The following is a 17,154-nucleotide window of genomic DNA, read 5'->3' as shown; positions in this document are numbered from 1 at the left end:
CGAGCGCCTTCTAGCCGAGCGCCTCTGCATGGCGCTGTCTCTGGTCAGCGCTTTCTACTTGAGCGCTTCTTTGGTCGGCGCCCGCTGGTCGGCTCTTTCTAGCCGAGCATCCCTACTTGGTTATTTCGGTTGGGCGCCTCTTGGCGCTTTCTCTGGTCGGCGCTCTTTGGCCGAGCGCCTTTCCGGTCGGCGCTCCCTATCCGAGCGCCTCCGTGGCGATGACTTGGGGTTTTTCCCCCAATAGGTAGGAAAGAAAATATAAAGTGAGATGCAAGAGAAGGTGAAAGAGTTTGATAAACGAGCACACAGGAGGGAAGAAGAAGGAAAGAGAACGAATTGATGCATATGTTTCTTCCATGTAGGAGAGGTGGTCCCTAGCTTTTAAAAAGTATTGAGGAATGTTTAGGAACTAGATTATGTTTAGAAACTTTACTATTTGAAGCATTTTTATGGTCTACAGTGTTTGGATCATGGTTGTAGAACGGCATGTTATTTGGACTAGATTGATTGCACTGACCTAAAATTCAGAACAAACAACAAACATAAAAGAATATTTGCAAAGAATTGCGAGAAGAAAATAATAGCAGAAGAAAAATTTGGAAGACAAAATAAATTTATTAAAGGCCAAAAAAATGAGTTCGGCTCTCTTTCACAAAGACATCTCACCAAGGAGGACACTCTCACTCTCTCCCACTCTCTCTCTTTTTCCATGCTTTCCAAAAGAGGCGTGAAGGTACCTACTAAAAGACCAACACTTACTAAAAGACAAACTTTGATAACTACTAAAGGATAAAAAATAACTATTCTAGAAGGAATAACTAAGTAGAATAAAAAAATATTTATTTTAAGTAGGATGACTAAATAGAATAAAACTAGGAAGGGAATTCTAGTATAAATGAGCAATGATACTCAACCTCTCATTACGAAGTCTATGCTGATAACATCGAGTTTGCTATGCAAATCTTTAAATTTATAACTGCTAATTCTTTGATAAGATATTCGCCAGTTAGTCCTTTGTGAAAATCTCTCTCTTTTCTTATCTTATAGACTCACTTACAAGAAATAGGAGAAATAATAGTAGGTAAAGGAACCAAATCCCATGTCTTATTCTTCTTAAAAGCTGAAATTTCTTCTTTGATGCATCCTCCCAAACAATAATGCTTTTAGCCTCATCATATAAAGTAGGTTTTAGCTGATCATTAAAAAAAATAATCCTAATCTCCATACCTGTCAACTGATTTCCTCTTTCTTGCTTTTCTACAATGGTAATGGATCCTCGGGAGTTTCAGTTTCATCTTCAAGAAACTTTCTATCTTCGTTCTTATCTAATAATATGTCCTTTTTTTTTTTAGAATTTGAGGCATGTGCACTAGTTTTTCATAGACTTTCATAAGCATCCGAAGTAGGCAAAGATGAAGAAGATTCTTGTTGTTGAGCTAACAAAAAAGAAGCTGGGAAAGGGAAAGAAGGTTCATCAATTTTTGTGGGAACAACATCCTTCTAATATATTCGGTCCTCATCAAAAACTGCTCTAAACTCACCAACTAAAAAATTAAACCCATCAGAAGACCATCAAGAAGAGCTCTTATAAAAAACAATATGTCTGGAGATATAAATCTTCATTGTCTCAGAATTAGTGCATCTCTAACCTTTCCTAGCCTCATCATAGCCAAAATATATATATTTGATAGATTTCTTATCTAGCTTATTAGAGAATGTATCACAGCCATGCACAAAGCAAACACATCCAAACACATGAAGATGAGAAAAATTGGCAATTTCCAAATAATTTTTCATAAGGAGTCATATTATCAATACTTCTTAAAAGTATCCTGCTAAGAACATATATTATTGTCTGCATGCACTCTGTATAGAATTCATACTTCACATTCATTGCATAAATCATATTGTGGATAGTCTCAAATAGATGCCTATTCTTCCTCTATACCATGTTGTTCTATTTGCATATCTTGAAGTCTAACACATGCATCAATCTAGCCTGTTGTTGTGGTTCAAATCTGGCCCGAGGGTGACCACACTGGAGGAGTCGGAGGAGTTGCCGGAGCACAGAAGAAGACGGAGAGAGCCACCCCCTGCGGCAGGCGGTGTACCTGCACAAAGCCTCACCAGTGTTTCCGGTGAGGATCCTCTGACGATCAAGTTAGAGTGGAACTTTGTATATCCAGCCCAAAAAATCCTCCTAAGGGTTACCTATTGGGGTCCTTTATAGTCCTGATAGGAGCGCTTAGGTGGCAGAGGTATGGCCCATCTCTATTATGAGAGGGAGTGGCGCACAGCTTGAGCTTACTTGTGGCGCGTGGTGGAGTCTGCTCTGGGGAATGGTGAGACGTTGAGCCGTAGCAGGGCATGGCCCATTCCCATTATGAGCGGGAGTGGCGCACAGCTTAAGCTTGCGTGCGGTGCGCAGTGGAGTCTGTTTTGGGGAATGGTAAGGCGTTGCCCATGGCTGTCGTGGGCTGATAAGCGAAGCACGGCGTAGTGGCGTCGTAGTGCGTAGCTTCGTAGGAGGGCGGAGGCACGCACATGGGTACGATTGTTGGCAGGGCTGAGCTCGTTGAGAGGTTGGTTAGGCGGGTGTTGAGACCAGCCTAGCATCCCGGGTTCCGGAGTGTACTTGGTGGAGCGCCCCGAGTTTGAGGGTCGGGGTGCAGTACTGGAGAGGGTGTCCGAGCTTAGTCGGGCGTGTCGGCGAATAAAGAGGGCGCCCGAGCTTGGTCGGGCGCGTCGGCGAGTAAGGAAAGCGCCCGAGTTTGGTCGAACGCGTCGGCGAATAAGGAAGGCACCCGAACTTGGTCGGGCGCGTCGGCGAATAAGGAGGGCAATGGAGGAACTGTCGGTGAAGTCTGAGATCAGGCTGATTCTAGGCCGAACTAAGGAAATGTCTGATCAGCATTGGTATCTATCGGGCCAAAATTGGGCCCCTTTTTGTTGTGGGCTGGACGATCCATTTTGACCCTCATCACCTGTCATGAATCAGCGGTATCATGGTGAAGAGTCCGATTAACATAAGAATTATTAGCAGTCATAACATAAAGCTTGCTTATTTTCTTGCCTTGAGTAATAAGCTTTCTAGAAGCTTTAACATTAGCATAAATCTCCACAATATCAGATTCAAATAAAACAAAATATCCTTTATTTATGATTTATAAAACAAAAGTCAAATTATTCTTCATACCAAGCATATAATAAATATTATTCGTAGAAACAAAAAAATCAATAGATGATATGAGAGAGAATTCACCAATACTTTTGATAGAATAAAGTGAATCATTGGTAGTAGTAATAGCATCAAAACCACTATAAGCACACAAAGAATCAAATATCTCCCTATGACTAGTCAAATGGTTAGAACACTCAGAATTAACAATCCAATCATGAGTAAAATCAATATTTGGTACATGAGAAGAAGTGAAAATATTTGTATGCTGGCTATCAGGATAACTAGAATCAACAATAATAGTAGTAAGAGCCTAACTACTAGTTTTCTTCTTTGCCCCATACTTTGATGTAGAAATGCAATATTAAATTATTTGTGCTTCATCCTACAATTTTGAATTTTGTAGCCAAATTTTTGACATCTATGATAATTCGCCTTGAATTTATAATTTTTCCTTCCGATTAGGATTTTTTACTTCTTAGATTCTTCGACTAGCCTATTTTCTAAATTTTTGACTTTATTGTTTCACTTCTTATTTTTACTTTTACTACCAAAAATAAGGTCTCTTCTTTCTAAGGGGATATAGTCAAATCATGCATATGAGTGTCATGTGCTAATGTACGTTGTTGAGCACATCCAGATATAGCAAGCATATAAGCACTATAGTCTTCATTTAAATCACAAAGTAATAGGCTACGCCATTTATTTTTATCATAACGAGAATTTGGATCAAGCATACTAAGAGAGCACCAATTTCATTCTCCAAAAATTGAAGCCAAGCCTTGTTAGACTTTAAGTGGAGAGTAGCAAGAATATCCCATGTTACTTTCTGCTCCTCTATATTTTGAATATACTGATAATTTTCTTCATCTATATTGGTCTTAAGAATATACATAGTGTTTCTAGCTTTGATCTCTTACGTTTTCCCCACTTTTGCATGGTCAGGAGTTTCTAGCGGCTTCACCATATTTGTCTTGTTCACAAGCTCCCATGAATCTTACTCAATCAAATAAGACTTAATGTAGGCCTTTCGATATGTATAATTTGTGTTGTTTAATTTTTTCGATCCTAGTGCGGGAGATGGTAGAACATTCAACCATGATGATTCTTCTTTTGAATCATCAAACAAAAATCTATATGTTTGCACCACTACATGACAAACTACTGGAAGCTCTTTAACAATATCAACCTACGAATACATGAACAATTGACCTCCAAGCCTATGGTTCTAATACCATATAAAATGATATGCTATGCAAAATAGATTGATTGTGCCGGCCCAAAATCTAGAATAAACACCAAACACGAAAAAATATTTGCAGAGAATTACAAAAAGAAAATAGTAATTAAAAAATAAGAGAAAAAATAAATTTGTTCAAAAAAAATAATAGCCAAAACAATAAGTTCGACTTTCTTTTATAAGAATTCTTTGGATTTCTTTGCGTGTAACTTTCTCTCTCTCTCTATTTATAAAGCTATACTATTGCTATCCCACTTCAATTGAAAATAAATTAAAAAAACATTAAGCTTAAAATTCAATTTAACTAAAATAGACTAGCACTAAAAAAATAAATTATTTCAACTGGCATTAGAATAAAGAATAAGAATAAATTATGGATTTTAATGCAGAAAAGATAAGGAATGAAATCATTTTTCAACCACACTAATCGACCAGCTTCGCCACAGCTAACAATTGGGTCAAAGCCAACCAAGCTTTGTTGAAATATCGGCCCTGGCATCAATAAGAGATGGGTCCATGCAGGGCGGGTTCTGGCCGGTCGCATGGCCCCAAATGCTCCTCCCATCCCCATCCATCACATCACGATTGCGGCTCTAGGTCTATTTTTATAATTTCCCATCAAGCAGACCCATATAACTCTCAGCCAAATACCGAATTCTATACCGAATTGATAAAATAAGACCATCACCTCTAGAAGGAAAAACCATGGTTGCATTAAGTTCTAGATAACAATCAAAAGCCTTATGTCTTCTTTGATGGAGGAAGGCTTGGAGGTTCCCATCAAAGACTTTGGAGTCCGCTTTCTCTTTTCTGGCCACTAAATTGCACATGGACCACCTCTCTAATGGGCATAGGTGTTTTGCATGTCACATTCAATATTTTGCCTATATTACATACAAAACCTCTCCCTATCACTGTTAGCAAAAAGATCCAAATAAAGTCTATCTATATTTCATTGAGAATCTTGAGTTAAGGTTCTATCAATAGATCTTATGAGATCATTATCATAGGCATTCTCGGGGACTCTAGTACATTTTATGATTAATTTACCTACTTTATATGTAATGTCGGCAAAAGCTTGGGTGTGATTATTTGCAAAAAAATCCTTTATATCCAAGCTGAGTTAAAATCAGGTTCAAGTCTGGGCCTTATAACATACCACCAATGTTTTCTGTATAAAGGTCAATAACCTCATCCAACTCAAAATTGAGATATTATATTATTTATCATAGTGAAAACATAGCTATGCTATTATGTTTATTTGACCTGGTTTGACCAAATACAACCTGAGCCAGCTCGAGCTTGAACGGTGCTTGGATCGAACATTTCTTTAGTCAAGTCTAGTTTGGGTTCAAGTTGTTGGTTTTTCTATTTGGCTAGGTTCAAGTTAAAAATGGACAATTAATTAACTATCTCAGGCCTAAGTTAAGTGACCACCTGAGTCGATTTGTTTAACTTGCATCCTCCTACTAAGTAACAAATTTGAGTAGGCATGCTTAGTGTAACAACTTAGGATCTCACCTAAAATGGCTAGTCGAAAAGTATTATTTGGGTTCCTTGATCCTGTATAAGTACCCAAAATCTACCCAACGAATAACCAATGTGAGACTAAACACACGCCCGCATGGATCCTCACATACTTCCCCAGTTCAAACCCTGACATCCTCGTCGGGCTAAGGGTTCATATCTATTCAAATCTAATCACAAACATCACGATTGGCCCGTGGTTAGCCCCAATGGATCCATGCTGCAGTGTCTCCTAGTCCATATAGGTTATGGGCCGGGTCCGCTCTGATACCATTTGTAACAACTCAGGATCTCATAAAAAATGGCTAGCCGGAAGGTATTATTTGGGTTCCTTGATTATGTATAAGTACCTAAAATCTATCCAGCGAATAACCGATGTGGGACTAAACATACGCCAGCATGGATCCCCACACTTACCTTGGGGCTTAGGTTAAGCTGGGAACACAGAAGTATAGATCTCAAATCTACAATTAGTTACACTTGTGGCATAGCTGAGTTAGATCTCATACCCCTGGATTTTTCTAAATATGTAAAATACTGACTGGACTTGCAGTGCTACAGCATTTAAACCTCCAGTGAGGACACTTCATACTCTCTCTGCACCAGGATTTCAGATTACATGGCAGTTAATAATAGGTCCCTCTCATTAATTGCCTACAATTTTTTGATTTGCATGTTTCATTTGTGGGACAAATCATTGGCAAGGTTGTTTCAATTCTTTGTGCACTCTTTGCCCCTCTCAATTAACCACCCAAAGAATAAAGGAGCTTTCCAAGGATGGTCAAATAAAATTGGTGGGGCCTATACTAAAGAAAATATATTAGTTGGTAAGTTGATCATGGGTCATGAGCTATTCCTAATTTGCTCTTCTTCTTGATTTCAAGTCCACTATTAGGAAATAATCATAAATTCTTAAATTGCCATCCATGTCCATGCCGCATTTTCATGAGTGGAGTCGTCAAAATGGTGTTAGAAATTGATAGGAGGCAAAATGGGTCGTCCTATTCCGGCATGGAGTCACCTAATTCCGGCCGAGCAAATCTCAAAGCCGAGCAAGCCGACCTCGGACCCCCCAAGGCCGAGCCGACCTTGACCAGAGGACCAGGCCGACCTTAGCCCGCCAAAGACTGAGCCGACCTTGACCAGCAGCCAGGGCAACCTCAGCTTGCCAAAGGCCGAACCGACCTCGCCAAGCACATCTTTACGTGTAACTTTCTCTCTCCATTTATAAGGCTATACTATCACTATTCCACTTCAATTGAAAATAAATTAAAAACATTAACCTTAAAACTCAATTTAACTAAAATAGACTAGCACTAAAAAAAATAAATTATTTCAACTGGCATTAGAATAAATTATGGATTTTAATGCAGAAAAGATAAGGAATGAAATCATTTTTCAACCCCACTATCGACCAGCTTCGCCACAGCTAACAATTGGGTCAAAGCCAACCAATCTTTGTTGAAAATATCGGCCCTGGCATCAATAAGAGATGGGCTCTGGCCGGCAGCAGTCACTCCCTCCATCACCACCTCCCTTCGTCGTCGTCCTACATAAGTTTAGCTTCCTATTTTGAATCTTAGGCTCCATCACATCACGATTGCGGCTCCATTCATCCAACCTATCGTGGCCTAGGAAGCCAAAAAGAGCTCTTGCTCCTGTCTCATGTCTTCATTTCGAGTGGCAGAGGCTGCAGAGTAGGAAACGAATGGGTTTTTCTCACACTCACTCACGTGGCATCACACGTACCAAGACGTTTCACTGTTCGTCGCACGGGACAAAGGGTGCTGCCATCGTGCCAATTTACACCATGCATGCATTCTGTGGTAGGTTGCAGGATGCATTCTTTTATTGTTGTGCTTTTTCTGCAGGTACTTCCATCATTGTTTCTCCTACTGATTTCATGATAACAAAATAAACGTGGCCCCAGCCAATGCTCTATCACAAACAAGCAAACAAACAAACAAACAAAAAGAAGCTTTGCTCGTCGCACCACAAGTTGCCTGCTGTCTTTGACCATTGGTATATGCCAGCTCCCAAGTTCATCCTCAGGGGTTCATCCTTAGCTACTCGTACAGCTTAAGGGCCCCAGGTGGTGAATAATTAGGTTGGACACGGGTCACTCACAGTATGCTGCTGAAGTTATCTTTTTTCTGCACGCGTGCGGTGCGAAGGATAGGCCAACTTTATGACTAAAAAAGAAACTTTACTTTTCTTAATATATTATTTAATTAGGACTGAAATAGAATTAAATAATAATATGCCTATATCTATATTTATTTTATTTGACGAATATAAATATGATTAGTCGGATAAAAAATTCATATGCATATTTATTTTAAATAGATATTGATGGTGGACGAAATGAATCGTCCAGCCCACAGCTAAAAAGCCGTCCAGTTTTGCCCGAATAAATGCCAACACCGTCCGGTTGAATCCTCGGTCCGGCCCAGAATCAGCTCGGCCTTGGATATTCGCCAGCTCATCCGACCATGTTTGAGGTGCCTCTAATACTCGCCGCCCCGTCCAGACCAAATTCGGAGCGTCTACTTCAGTAGTACGCCTCGACCCTCGAGCTCGGGGCGCTCCACCGAGCACACCTCGAAACCCGGGGAGCCGAGCTACCCTCAACACCCGTCTAACCGACCTCGCCGAATGCATGACGCGACCTCTCAACGGGCTCGGCCTCACCAACAATCGCACCCATGTCCGTGCTTACGCCCTCCTACGTGGTCGTACATTACAACACCACCGTGCCACACTTCGATAGCTGGGCTTCAACAGTCAAAGGATGCCACCTTGACTACTCTGGCCATATCCTGCTGTGACTGTCAACACCTTACCGTTCTCGAGAACAGACAACACTACATGCCACCAACCAGCCTTAGCTGCGCGCCATTCGGCTCAGAGCCACGCCCCCTCATGATGAGGGTGGACAGTGCCTCTGCCACTTGTGCCTCTTCTCCGGAACTATAAATAACCCAATCAGGTAACTTCTAAAAGACCTTTTTTTGGCTGGACCAAACTTACCCCACTCTAACTTGATTGTCGGAGGGCCCTCACTGGAAATACCGGCGAGGCTTTGTGCAGGTCCGCTGCCACCGTCGCACAGGAGGTGGCCCGTATCTTCTTCTTCCAACCACCGACGACTCCCTCAACTCCTCCAGCGTTGTCACTCTCGGGCCAAATTTGAACCACAACATATATGAATACAAATCAGATATTAAAAATATTGATATAAATTAGATAATTAAACTTTATAACATGAAATAAAAAAATACTAAGTTGATAATAAATCAAGTTAATAACATGTTAATATGGTTATTTATTTTTTAAAAAAATTATAAGTATCATATAAAATTATATAGGGTTACAAATAGAATCGAATATTCGGATGCGGATCGGATAGTTGTCTATCCATATCCATATCCATATCCGTTTTTCTTTAATGGATATTGTTATGGTTCAAACTTGGCCCGAGGTGACCACGCCGGAAGAGTCGAGGGAGCCGCCGTTGATGGGAGGAAGAAAACTGGGGCCACCTCCTGCGTGACGGCGGTGGAAGACCTGCACAAAGCCTCATCGATATTTCCGGTGAGGGCCCCCCGACAATCAAGTTAGAGTGGGGTAAATTTGGTTCAGCCAAAAGTCCCATAGGAGTTACCTGACCGGACTATTTATAGTCCCAGTGGAGAGGCCCAGGTGGCAGAGGCACTGTCCGCTCTCATCATGAGAGGGGGGCGTGGCTCTGAGCTGAATGACACGCAGCTAAGGTTGGTTGGTGGCGTGTGGTGCTGTCTGTTCTCGAGAACGGCAAGGTGTTGACAGTCACAGCAGGGTATAGCCGGAGTAGTCATAGCGGCGTCTTTTGATTGTCGAAAACCAGCTATCGAATCGTGGCACGGTGGTATTGTGAGGTACGGCCACGTAGGAGGGCGTCGGCGCGTACGCGGGTGCAGTTGTTGGCGAGGCTGAGCCCGTTGAGAGGTTGCGTCATGCATTTGGCGAGGTCGGCTAGACGGGTGCTGAGGGTAGCTCTGCTCTCCAGGTTTCGAGATGTACTCGGTGGAACGCCCCAAGCTCGAGGGTCGGGGCATACTACTGAAGTGGGCGCCCGAGCTTGGTTGGGGCGGGTCGCAAGTACTGGAGGCGCCCCGAACTTGGTCGGAGGAGTCGGCGAATATCCGAAGACGATGGAGCTTTTGGCGGAGTCCGAGGCCGAGCTGATTCTGGGCCGGACCGAGGATTCAACCGATCAGTGTTGGTGTTTATTGGGCCAAAACTAGTCGGCTTTTTAGCTATGGGTTGGACGATCCATTTCGCCCCCATCAGATATGGAAACAAAAATAGATATTAGTCAGATGTTCAAATTTCTAGCAATATCCGGATAGATTTAAATACAAAAATAAATTCTAATAGATATTATCCGATCCACTTTTACCCCTAATACTATTTGATGCTTTCCCGAGTTGAGGTGGATGCATGCAAATCCAAGAGCTAGGTGGGAGAGCCGAAAAAAATAGGGCACCCATTCAGTTTGCAGACAATAGAAAAAATTACAAAAACACCCTGCAAATTCAAGCTCGGTACAGTTCAATCTTTAAATTATAAAATATTCCAATTTGCCACACAAATTGAATTCTCGTCACAATATCACCTAACCATCTAACTGAACCCTAACACTATTAACAGATGAGAAAAAAAGATAGAAATACTTTTGACTCAAAGAGGCTGGACCGTGCCTTTCCTACAAAAGAACATTTATTTTTTTTTTTGTGAAACTACTGTCGCATGACCTAACATATATATCCCAAAGCGCTTTGCACTTCATCATTCATCAACTTGCACAAATCTCAAAGCAACCAATAGATGGTCCAAGTGGAAAGAAATTTCTGAAATTTTATGAATGTTTTGTTCTTAAGTGACAATCGTATGATAATGATTTATAACGAAGATAGACAGATAAGCCACACTATAATAAAAATTAAGTTTTGGTAGGTAATTAATTTTTTTAAAAAATTTGAGATCGGAGTATAACATAGTCTAAAGTTGATGGAGCGTCCCTATAATTTTTCTGCAAAAATAATGCCTTTGTTTCTCGCCCCATGAGAATTTGATAAGACCCTTGCTCAAACAAACTCCCACACGGAGCTTGAACCCATGATCCAATTACTTTATAATAATATATTATTTTCTTATATCAATTAACTTAATCAATGTTAGTGCAACCCGATGGTTCATGCAGGATATTGGCATTAATAAAAAGTATTTTTTATTAATATCAGAATCCATTAAATAATATTTTTTTACTAATATTTTAATTTTTATATTAATTTAGTAGTAATAATGAAATGCTTTTTATTTAATATAATTTTATTATTAATATCATTATATATCGATAGAAAATCGTAATAGATAAGAGATCTACTAATTATAGTTCTATTGATAAGAGTGTTGAGGACCACGGGCTCCACCAAGGTTGGCATGGGCTGAGTTACTACGTCCAGCTCTACAACTCAAGCCCACGTAAATGTTCATGGTGGTATCAAGTGTTCAAAGCCAGACTCAAAAGGTCCAGCCTACTACCACTGCTGATAAAATAGTCTAATCTTGAACTTAATTGAAGTTGTCATTTGACTTAGCATTTAAAACTCTTGCAAATTTTCCAGTTAGGTTCGGGTTATATAAGCGATTCTCAAACGTGTTTCACCCATTATGTTTCACAGTACTATATTTTTCTTTTTCTTTATTTTTTTTTCATTTCAAAAACATGCGAGGCGGGCTATCCCCAGGCCCTGCGAGTTCTATGCAGTGGAGTCCTAGGAGCTATCTAGCGGCATCATAGTTATGTAGAGAGTGGAGTCATGCAATCTCGATGCTTTCTACAATTGCCATTAGCAGGTTACTCTGGTTATTTCTGAAGGTGATGAGCCTTCGTGGGTCCTGTCTGTGGTTTATGCTAGTACTCACTATAGGTAGAGGCGGGTGTTGTGGAGTGAGGTGACAAGTTTGGTCCAAGAGGGGTATCCAACCTTGGCGGCAGGGGATTTCAACTGTATCGACGGTCCCGAGGAGAAGCGTGGTAGGAGGCCTTCTCCAATAAAATCGAGGTTAGGAAGTTCCTAGACTTCCCTCTAGGAAGTGGGTTGCTTGATCTTGGCTTCTTTGGCCGAGCACGTGTCCGGGAGAGGATTGACTGGAGCTTCGCTTCAACAAGCTGGGTGTAGCGGTTTCCGAAGTTTCGGATATATCACCTGCACCGGATTGCATCAGACCACAGTCCCATTCTAGTGAGTACCACGACCCTTGTTGCACATTATGGTCTTTTGCGCTTTGAGAAGATATGGTTATCCTTTTCTTGATCGTGAGATATGATTCAGGAGGTGTGGAGGCGGCCAGTGCGAGGTAATCCCATGTATAGAAAGTCTCTCAGAAACTAGCTATGGCCAAATGCAGTCTATGTAAGTAGAACTAGAAGGAGGTAGGCAATATATTCAGAAGAATGGAGGAGGTTGAGGCTACCATAGCACGACTATCATTGCCGGTAAGAATAATTTGCTCTACCAAAATCTCCCTCTCTCTATATATATGTACAGATTTGAGTCCTCCGATTCCATCTCCCTCTCTCTACCCTTTAAACTGATACCAGTTGGACTATTTATTGCAGGCTTGGAGACTCCTTAACACTATCTATTATGGGCTCAACTTAACTTTCTCGCATCCTATTTCTTTCCCTTCAAATTTATAGCCTCCACCCTCCACCTTGTCAACCTTCAAGCGCAAGCTCCTGGCTTCGGCCTCCTCCAGCATCTGGACCACCGTCCTCATGGACGGCCTCATTGCCGGAAGCCTCGCCGTGCAGAGCACCGCGACTCTCAGCACCTTCACAGCGTCCTCCCTCCCCCAGTCCGGAATTGTCCTGTCCACCAGCTCCACCGCGCTCTCCCCGCTGTTCATCCTCCGGGAAACCCAGCAGACTATGTCCTTGTTCTCACCGAACTCGGGCTCTATCGGCCTTCTGCCCGTCACCAGCTCCATTAGAACCACTCCGAAACTGTACACGTCGCTCTTCTCGTTCACCTTCCATGTGTAGGCATATTCTGAACCAACCCAAACCAAAGGCAATGAGTACCAATTCAATTAACGGATAACAAAAGCTAGCCAGTTTAATTGCCACTATCACAAGCAAGCATGTAAATCAGTAGCCTTAGGGAAATGACGTTAGAAAGCTTCCAAAAAAAACAGGGAATAACAAAAAAGGAACAGCTTAAAGTCTAATAGATCGTTAGTACTATCTCAGGTAGCTTAGGGCATGAGATATGGTGTAGGTATGCTCTGCATGCCTACGTCTTGCAAATTAGATCATGATAAGATGCACAAAAGTTTAATAAGAGCATACGTGGAAAAGAGTTTCTTGCTAGTTTCCTCTGGTCTTTTGGTTATTATTGTTGTCATCATCATTCAAAGTTTCTTGCTAGTTTCTCCTTGTCTTTTAGTTATTCCTGTTGCTATTATCATACTAAAAAATGAGAGACCTATCTCTAATCAAGCTATGTATGCACAAGAGAAAACATCGGCGAGCGTGGTAAACGTACCGGGGGCGATGTAGCCGTGGGTGCCAGCGATGACATGCGCCGAGGAATCACCACCTCCGGCCGCGTAAAGTACCTTGGCGAGGCCAAAGTCGGCAATCCGAGGCTTGAAGCACTCATCCAGCAGTATATTACTCGACTTGACGTCCCGGTGAAGTATCGGGCGGCCCCAGCCGTGGTGCAGGTAGGCCAATCCCCTCGCCGCGCCCACCGCGATCTCGTGCCTCGTTTCCCACCCCAACCCACCTTGTTGCCCACACGATTCCGTGTGCAGCCTGTCCCAAAGGCTACCATTGGGCAGGTGCTCGTAAACCAGAAGGCTTGCGTCCTCGCTCGTTATGCTGCAGTAGAGCTTCACCACGTTGACGTGCCGGATGGAGCTCAAAGTCGTCACTTCCGCCTCGAACTCCCTCGACCTCACCGACCTCGACCGCCGCGTCCCCGACAGCATCGCCGCCGTGGTACCACCCTTCTCCCAGCTGCTGTTCATGGCGGCGGCGGCGGCGGCCATGGGGTCGTTCCAGATGTGCTTCACCGCCACCACCTTCCCGCTCCCTAGCTCCACCCTGTACACGTTCCCCGACCCGCCTTTGCCGATCATATTCTCTTGCCTGATCGAGTTGATGATCTCCTGCTCGTCGAAGCTCAGAATCTGGAATGATTTCAAATCCCACGACGGATCTTTCGCCATGCGCCGGTTGCGGTCGGACCGGCGTTTCTTGATGAAGAGGAAGAGGCCGACGGCGGCGAGGAGGAGAGCCAAAACGGCAAGCAAGGAGGTTAGGATGGTGCGGAGCTTGTCGGATGAACCTCCGAGGTTCGATGAGCAGCGCCGGAGGTAGGGGGTATCGTCGCTGCAGAGGCCGGGGTTGCCGGCGAAGCCAGTGATGTAGGCGTCGATAGCAAGGCCGGCCGGCACCGGGCCGGTGAGTTTGTTGTTGGATAGGTTGAAAGCGCTGAATTTGACAGAAGAGAGGCTCGCCGGGATCTGGCCGGAGAGCTGGTTGTTTGAGAGGTCCAGCGAGTTTAAGTTAGGGGGATCGCCGATGGTCGCCGGGATTGTGCCGGAGAGGCTGTTGCGTGCAAGGTCAATGGTGGTGAGAGAGCTGCATGAGCCTATGATTTCCGGTATCTCGCCGGAGAATGAGTTGTGCTGGAGGTAGAGAGACTGAAGCTGCTGCAATCCGCCGATGCTTGCCGGGATCTCGCCGGAGAATTGGTTATAGGTGGCGTCGAATTGCACGAGCGACGACGCTCCCGAGATCTCCGGCGGCAACTCGCCGGAGAACCGGTTGTTGCCGATAAACAGCTGGGCGAGTGATTTCGCCTTCCCGATGCCGGCATCGATCGGACCTTCGAACTGGTTCAGGGCCAGATCGATTATGTTCACGTTCGGTAGGCTCCAGATCCCGGCGGGAACCACGCCGGAGAGCGAATTGTTGCTCACCCGAAACCGGATCAACGAAGAACAATTCGCATAGCTCGCCGGAATCTCACCGGAGAAGTTGTTCTCGAGCACAAACAGCCTCGTCATCGTCCCCCACCGGCACATATCCGGCGGGATTTCGCCGGTGAAGAAATTGCTCGACACATCAATATAATCAAACTTCGCCCAGCTCCCGAGCTTAGCCGGAAGCTTCCCGGAGAGATAATTATTATACAAAGAAAGATTCACCAGATCCCTGAAATCCCCGAATTCCGGCGGTACCTCACCGGAGAAATCATTATAAAAGAGCTGGAGAGAGACCAATTTGCTAAGGGACCGGAGCTCGGAGAGATCCCCTTCCAAATTATTCATCGACGCATCAAAGGAGACGAGATTGGAGAGGTTCCGGAACCCCGGCGGGATCTTTCCGGTGAGCGAGTCATTGTACAGCTCGAGCTGCGAGAGCTTATTCAGATTCACGATCTCCGGCGGGATCTCCCCGGTGAGGAAGTTGTTGGAGAGCTCGAGATCCCGGAGCTCCGTCAGCTTCCCGATCCACGACGGGATTTTGCCCTTGATATTAGTATTAGAGATGTAGAGCCGGGTGAGCTTGGTTAGATTCGCCACCACGGCCGGAAACGGGCTTTCGTCGAACCCGTTATACCCCAGGCACAGAGCCAAGAGCTCGGTGAGGTTACCGAGAGAGCTCCACAGGAACGGACCCGAGAACGCGTTATCGGAGAGATTCAATACCTTGAGCTTGTTGAGAGGGGACAAGTCGGGGACGACTCCGGTGAATTTATTGTAGGCGAGATCCAGTCGCTGGAGCCCGGTGCAGTTCCTGATGTCGGCGGCTAACGTACCAGACAGGTGATTGGATCCGAGGGAGAGCTCAGAGAGGGCGGGGAGTCGGCAGAGAGAAGAGAACGGTGGCTTTCCTGAAATACCCTTGCTGTTTAGGTTGATCTTGGCGACGGAGTTGGCGGAATTGCACACAATTCCGGTGAAGTTGCACGGGGAATTGTCCGGCGTCCAGGACTCGAAGCCTTCGATGTCGTTGAGCCCGAGAGAGACTTTGAGGTCTAAGAGAATTTGGAGCTCGTCTCCGCTGTCTCCTCTGCCGCCTCCTGGGAGGAGGCCGAGGCAGAGGAGGAGAGAGAATAGAATGGATAGCGGCATTTTTTTGGAGAAGGGAAGAACAAATTTGCTTTTCTTTTCTTTTTTCTTCACTTCTCACTTCTTGGTTGCTGCCGCTGCTGCTAAATAATGAGGGATGGGAGTCTCCGGAGACGCGGTTGTTCATGACTCTGAGGGTGGTGAGGCGGCTTCGTTCTGGGTGGGGTCTGGTGGGTCCCAACAGACCGTCCACGGGCGAGCGGGTTTCATGAGCTGTTTGGTTTTCTGGTTTGTTGGTTAGCGAGAAGGTGTGAAACGAAAGCTCCTTCGGCCGCCGCGGTTGACTTGGGGGTTTGCCTCCCAAGTTAACCCACACAATTTCGCCAGGATAGTGGGCAGTATAGGATGCAATTCAATAAGCTGCTCTATTAATTTTTTTGTAAATATATATGGTCTGATGGGCACCATAATTTTATAATCGTCTGCGAATATCGAAAAGCAGCAAACCACCGAAATTGACTTAGGGTTTGTGTTTTGGTTGCGCAGTTGTGCTGGCTTTGTTGAAGTGCGGAATGGTGCAGAGTTTGGTGCCGGGGCCGCGGAGGATTTGTGAGCCTCACATGTTTTATTGCTAGGCAGCCAATGATTTGAACAACTTATAAAGAGTGACTATTAGTCTGATCTAGGTCTATTTAATAATTTCTCATCAAGCAGACCCATCTAACTCTCAGCCAAATACCGAATTCTATACCGAATTGATAAAATAAGACCATCACCTCTAGAAGGACAAACCATGGTTGCATTAAGTTCTAGATAACAATCAAAAGCCTTATGTCTTCTTTGATGGAGGAAGGCTTGGAGGTTCCCATCAAAGACTTTGGAGTCCGCTTTCTCTTTTCTGACCACTAAATTGCACATGGACCACCTCTCTAATGGGCATAGGTATTTTGCATGTCACATTCAATATTTTGCCTATATTGCATACAAAACCTCTCCCTATCACTGTTAGCAAAAAGATCCAAATAAAGTCTATCTATACTTCATTGAGAATCTTGAGTTAAGGTTCTATGAATAG

At 44.0% G+C, this 17,154-nt stretch overlaps 1 protein-coding gene across 1 annotated transcript; it reads right to left on the bottom strand.

Annotated features, from left to right (window-relative positions):
* Positions 1 to 12,407: 12,407 nt before the first annotated feature.
* On the bottom strand, positions 12,408 to 16,226 carry LOC120104079 (receptor-like protein kinase 7). The gene is made up of 2 exons (XM_039114523.1): positions 13,541 to 16,226; positions 12,408 to 13,045 (listed from the first exon to the last, which is right to left on the bottom strand). The coding sequence occupies exons 1-2, from the start codon at positions 16,140 to 16,142 to the stop codon at positions 12,639 to 12,641; spliced, it is 3,009 nt and encodes a 1,002-aa protein (XP_038970451.1). The 5' UTR covers positions 16,143 to 16,226; the 3' UTR covers positions 12,408 to 12,638.
* Between the last annotated feature and the right edge of the window lie 928 nt (positions 16,227 to 17,154).

This window comes from Phoenix dactylifera, chromosome 16, assembly GCF_009389715.1.
Source record: "Phoenix dactylifera cultivar Barhee BC4 chromosome 16, palm_55x_up_171113_PBpolish2nd_filt_p, whole genome shotgun sequence".
Classification (NCBI taxonomy): domain Eukaryota; kingdom Viridiplantae; phylum Streptophyta; class Magnoliopsida; order Arecales; family Arecaceae; genus Phoenix; species Phoenix dactylifera.
This window is presented reverse-complemented; position numbering and strand designations above follow the sequence as displayed.

Coding starts and splice junctions, on each gene's coding strand:
- LOC120104079 (XM_039114523.1), bottom strand. CDS start 16,142: ATGCCGCTATCCATTCTATTCTCTCTCCTCCTCTGCCTCGGCCTCCTC. Junction 13,046..13,540: donor CCACGGCTACATCGCCCCCG/GTACGTTTACCA, acceptor GGGTTGGTTCAG/AATATGCCTACACATGGAAG.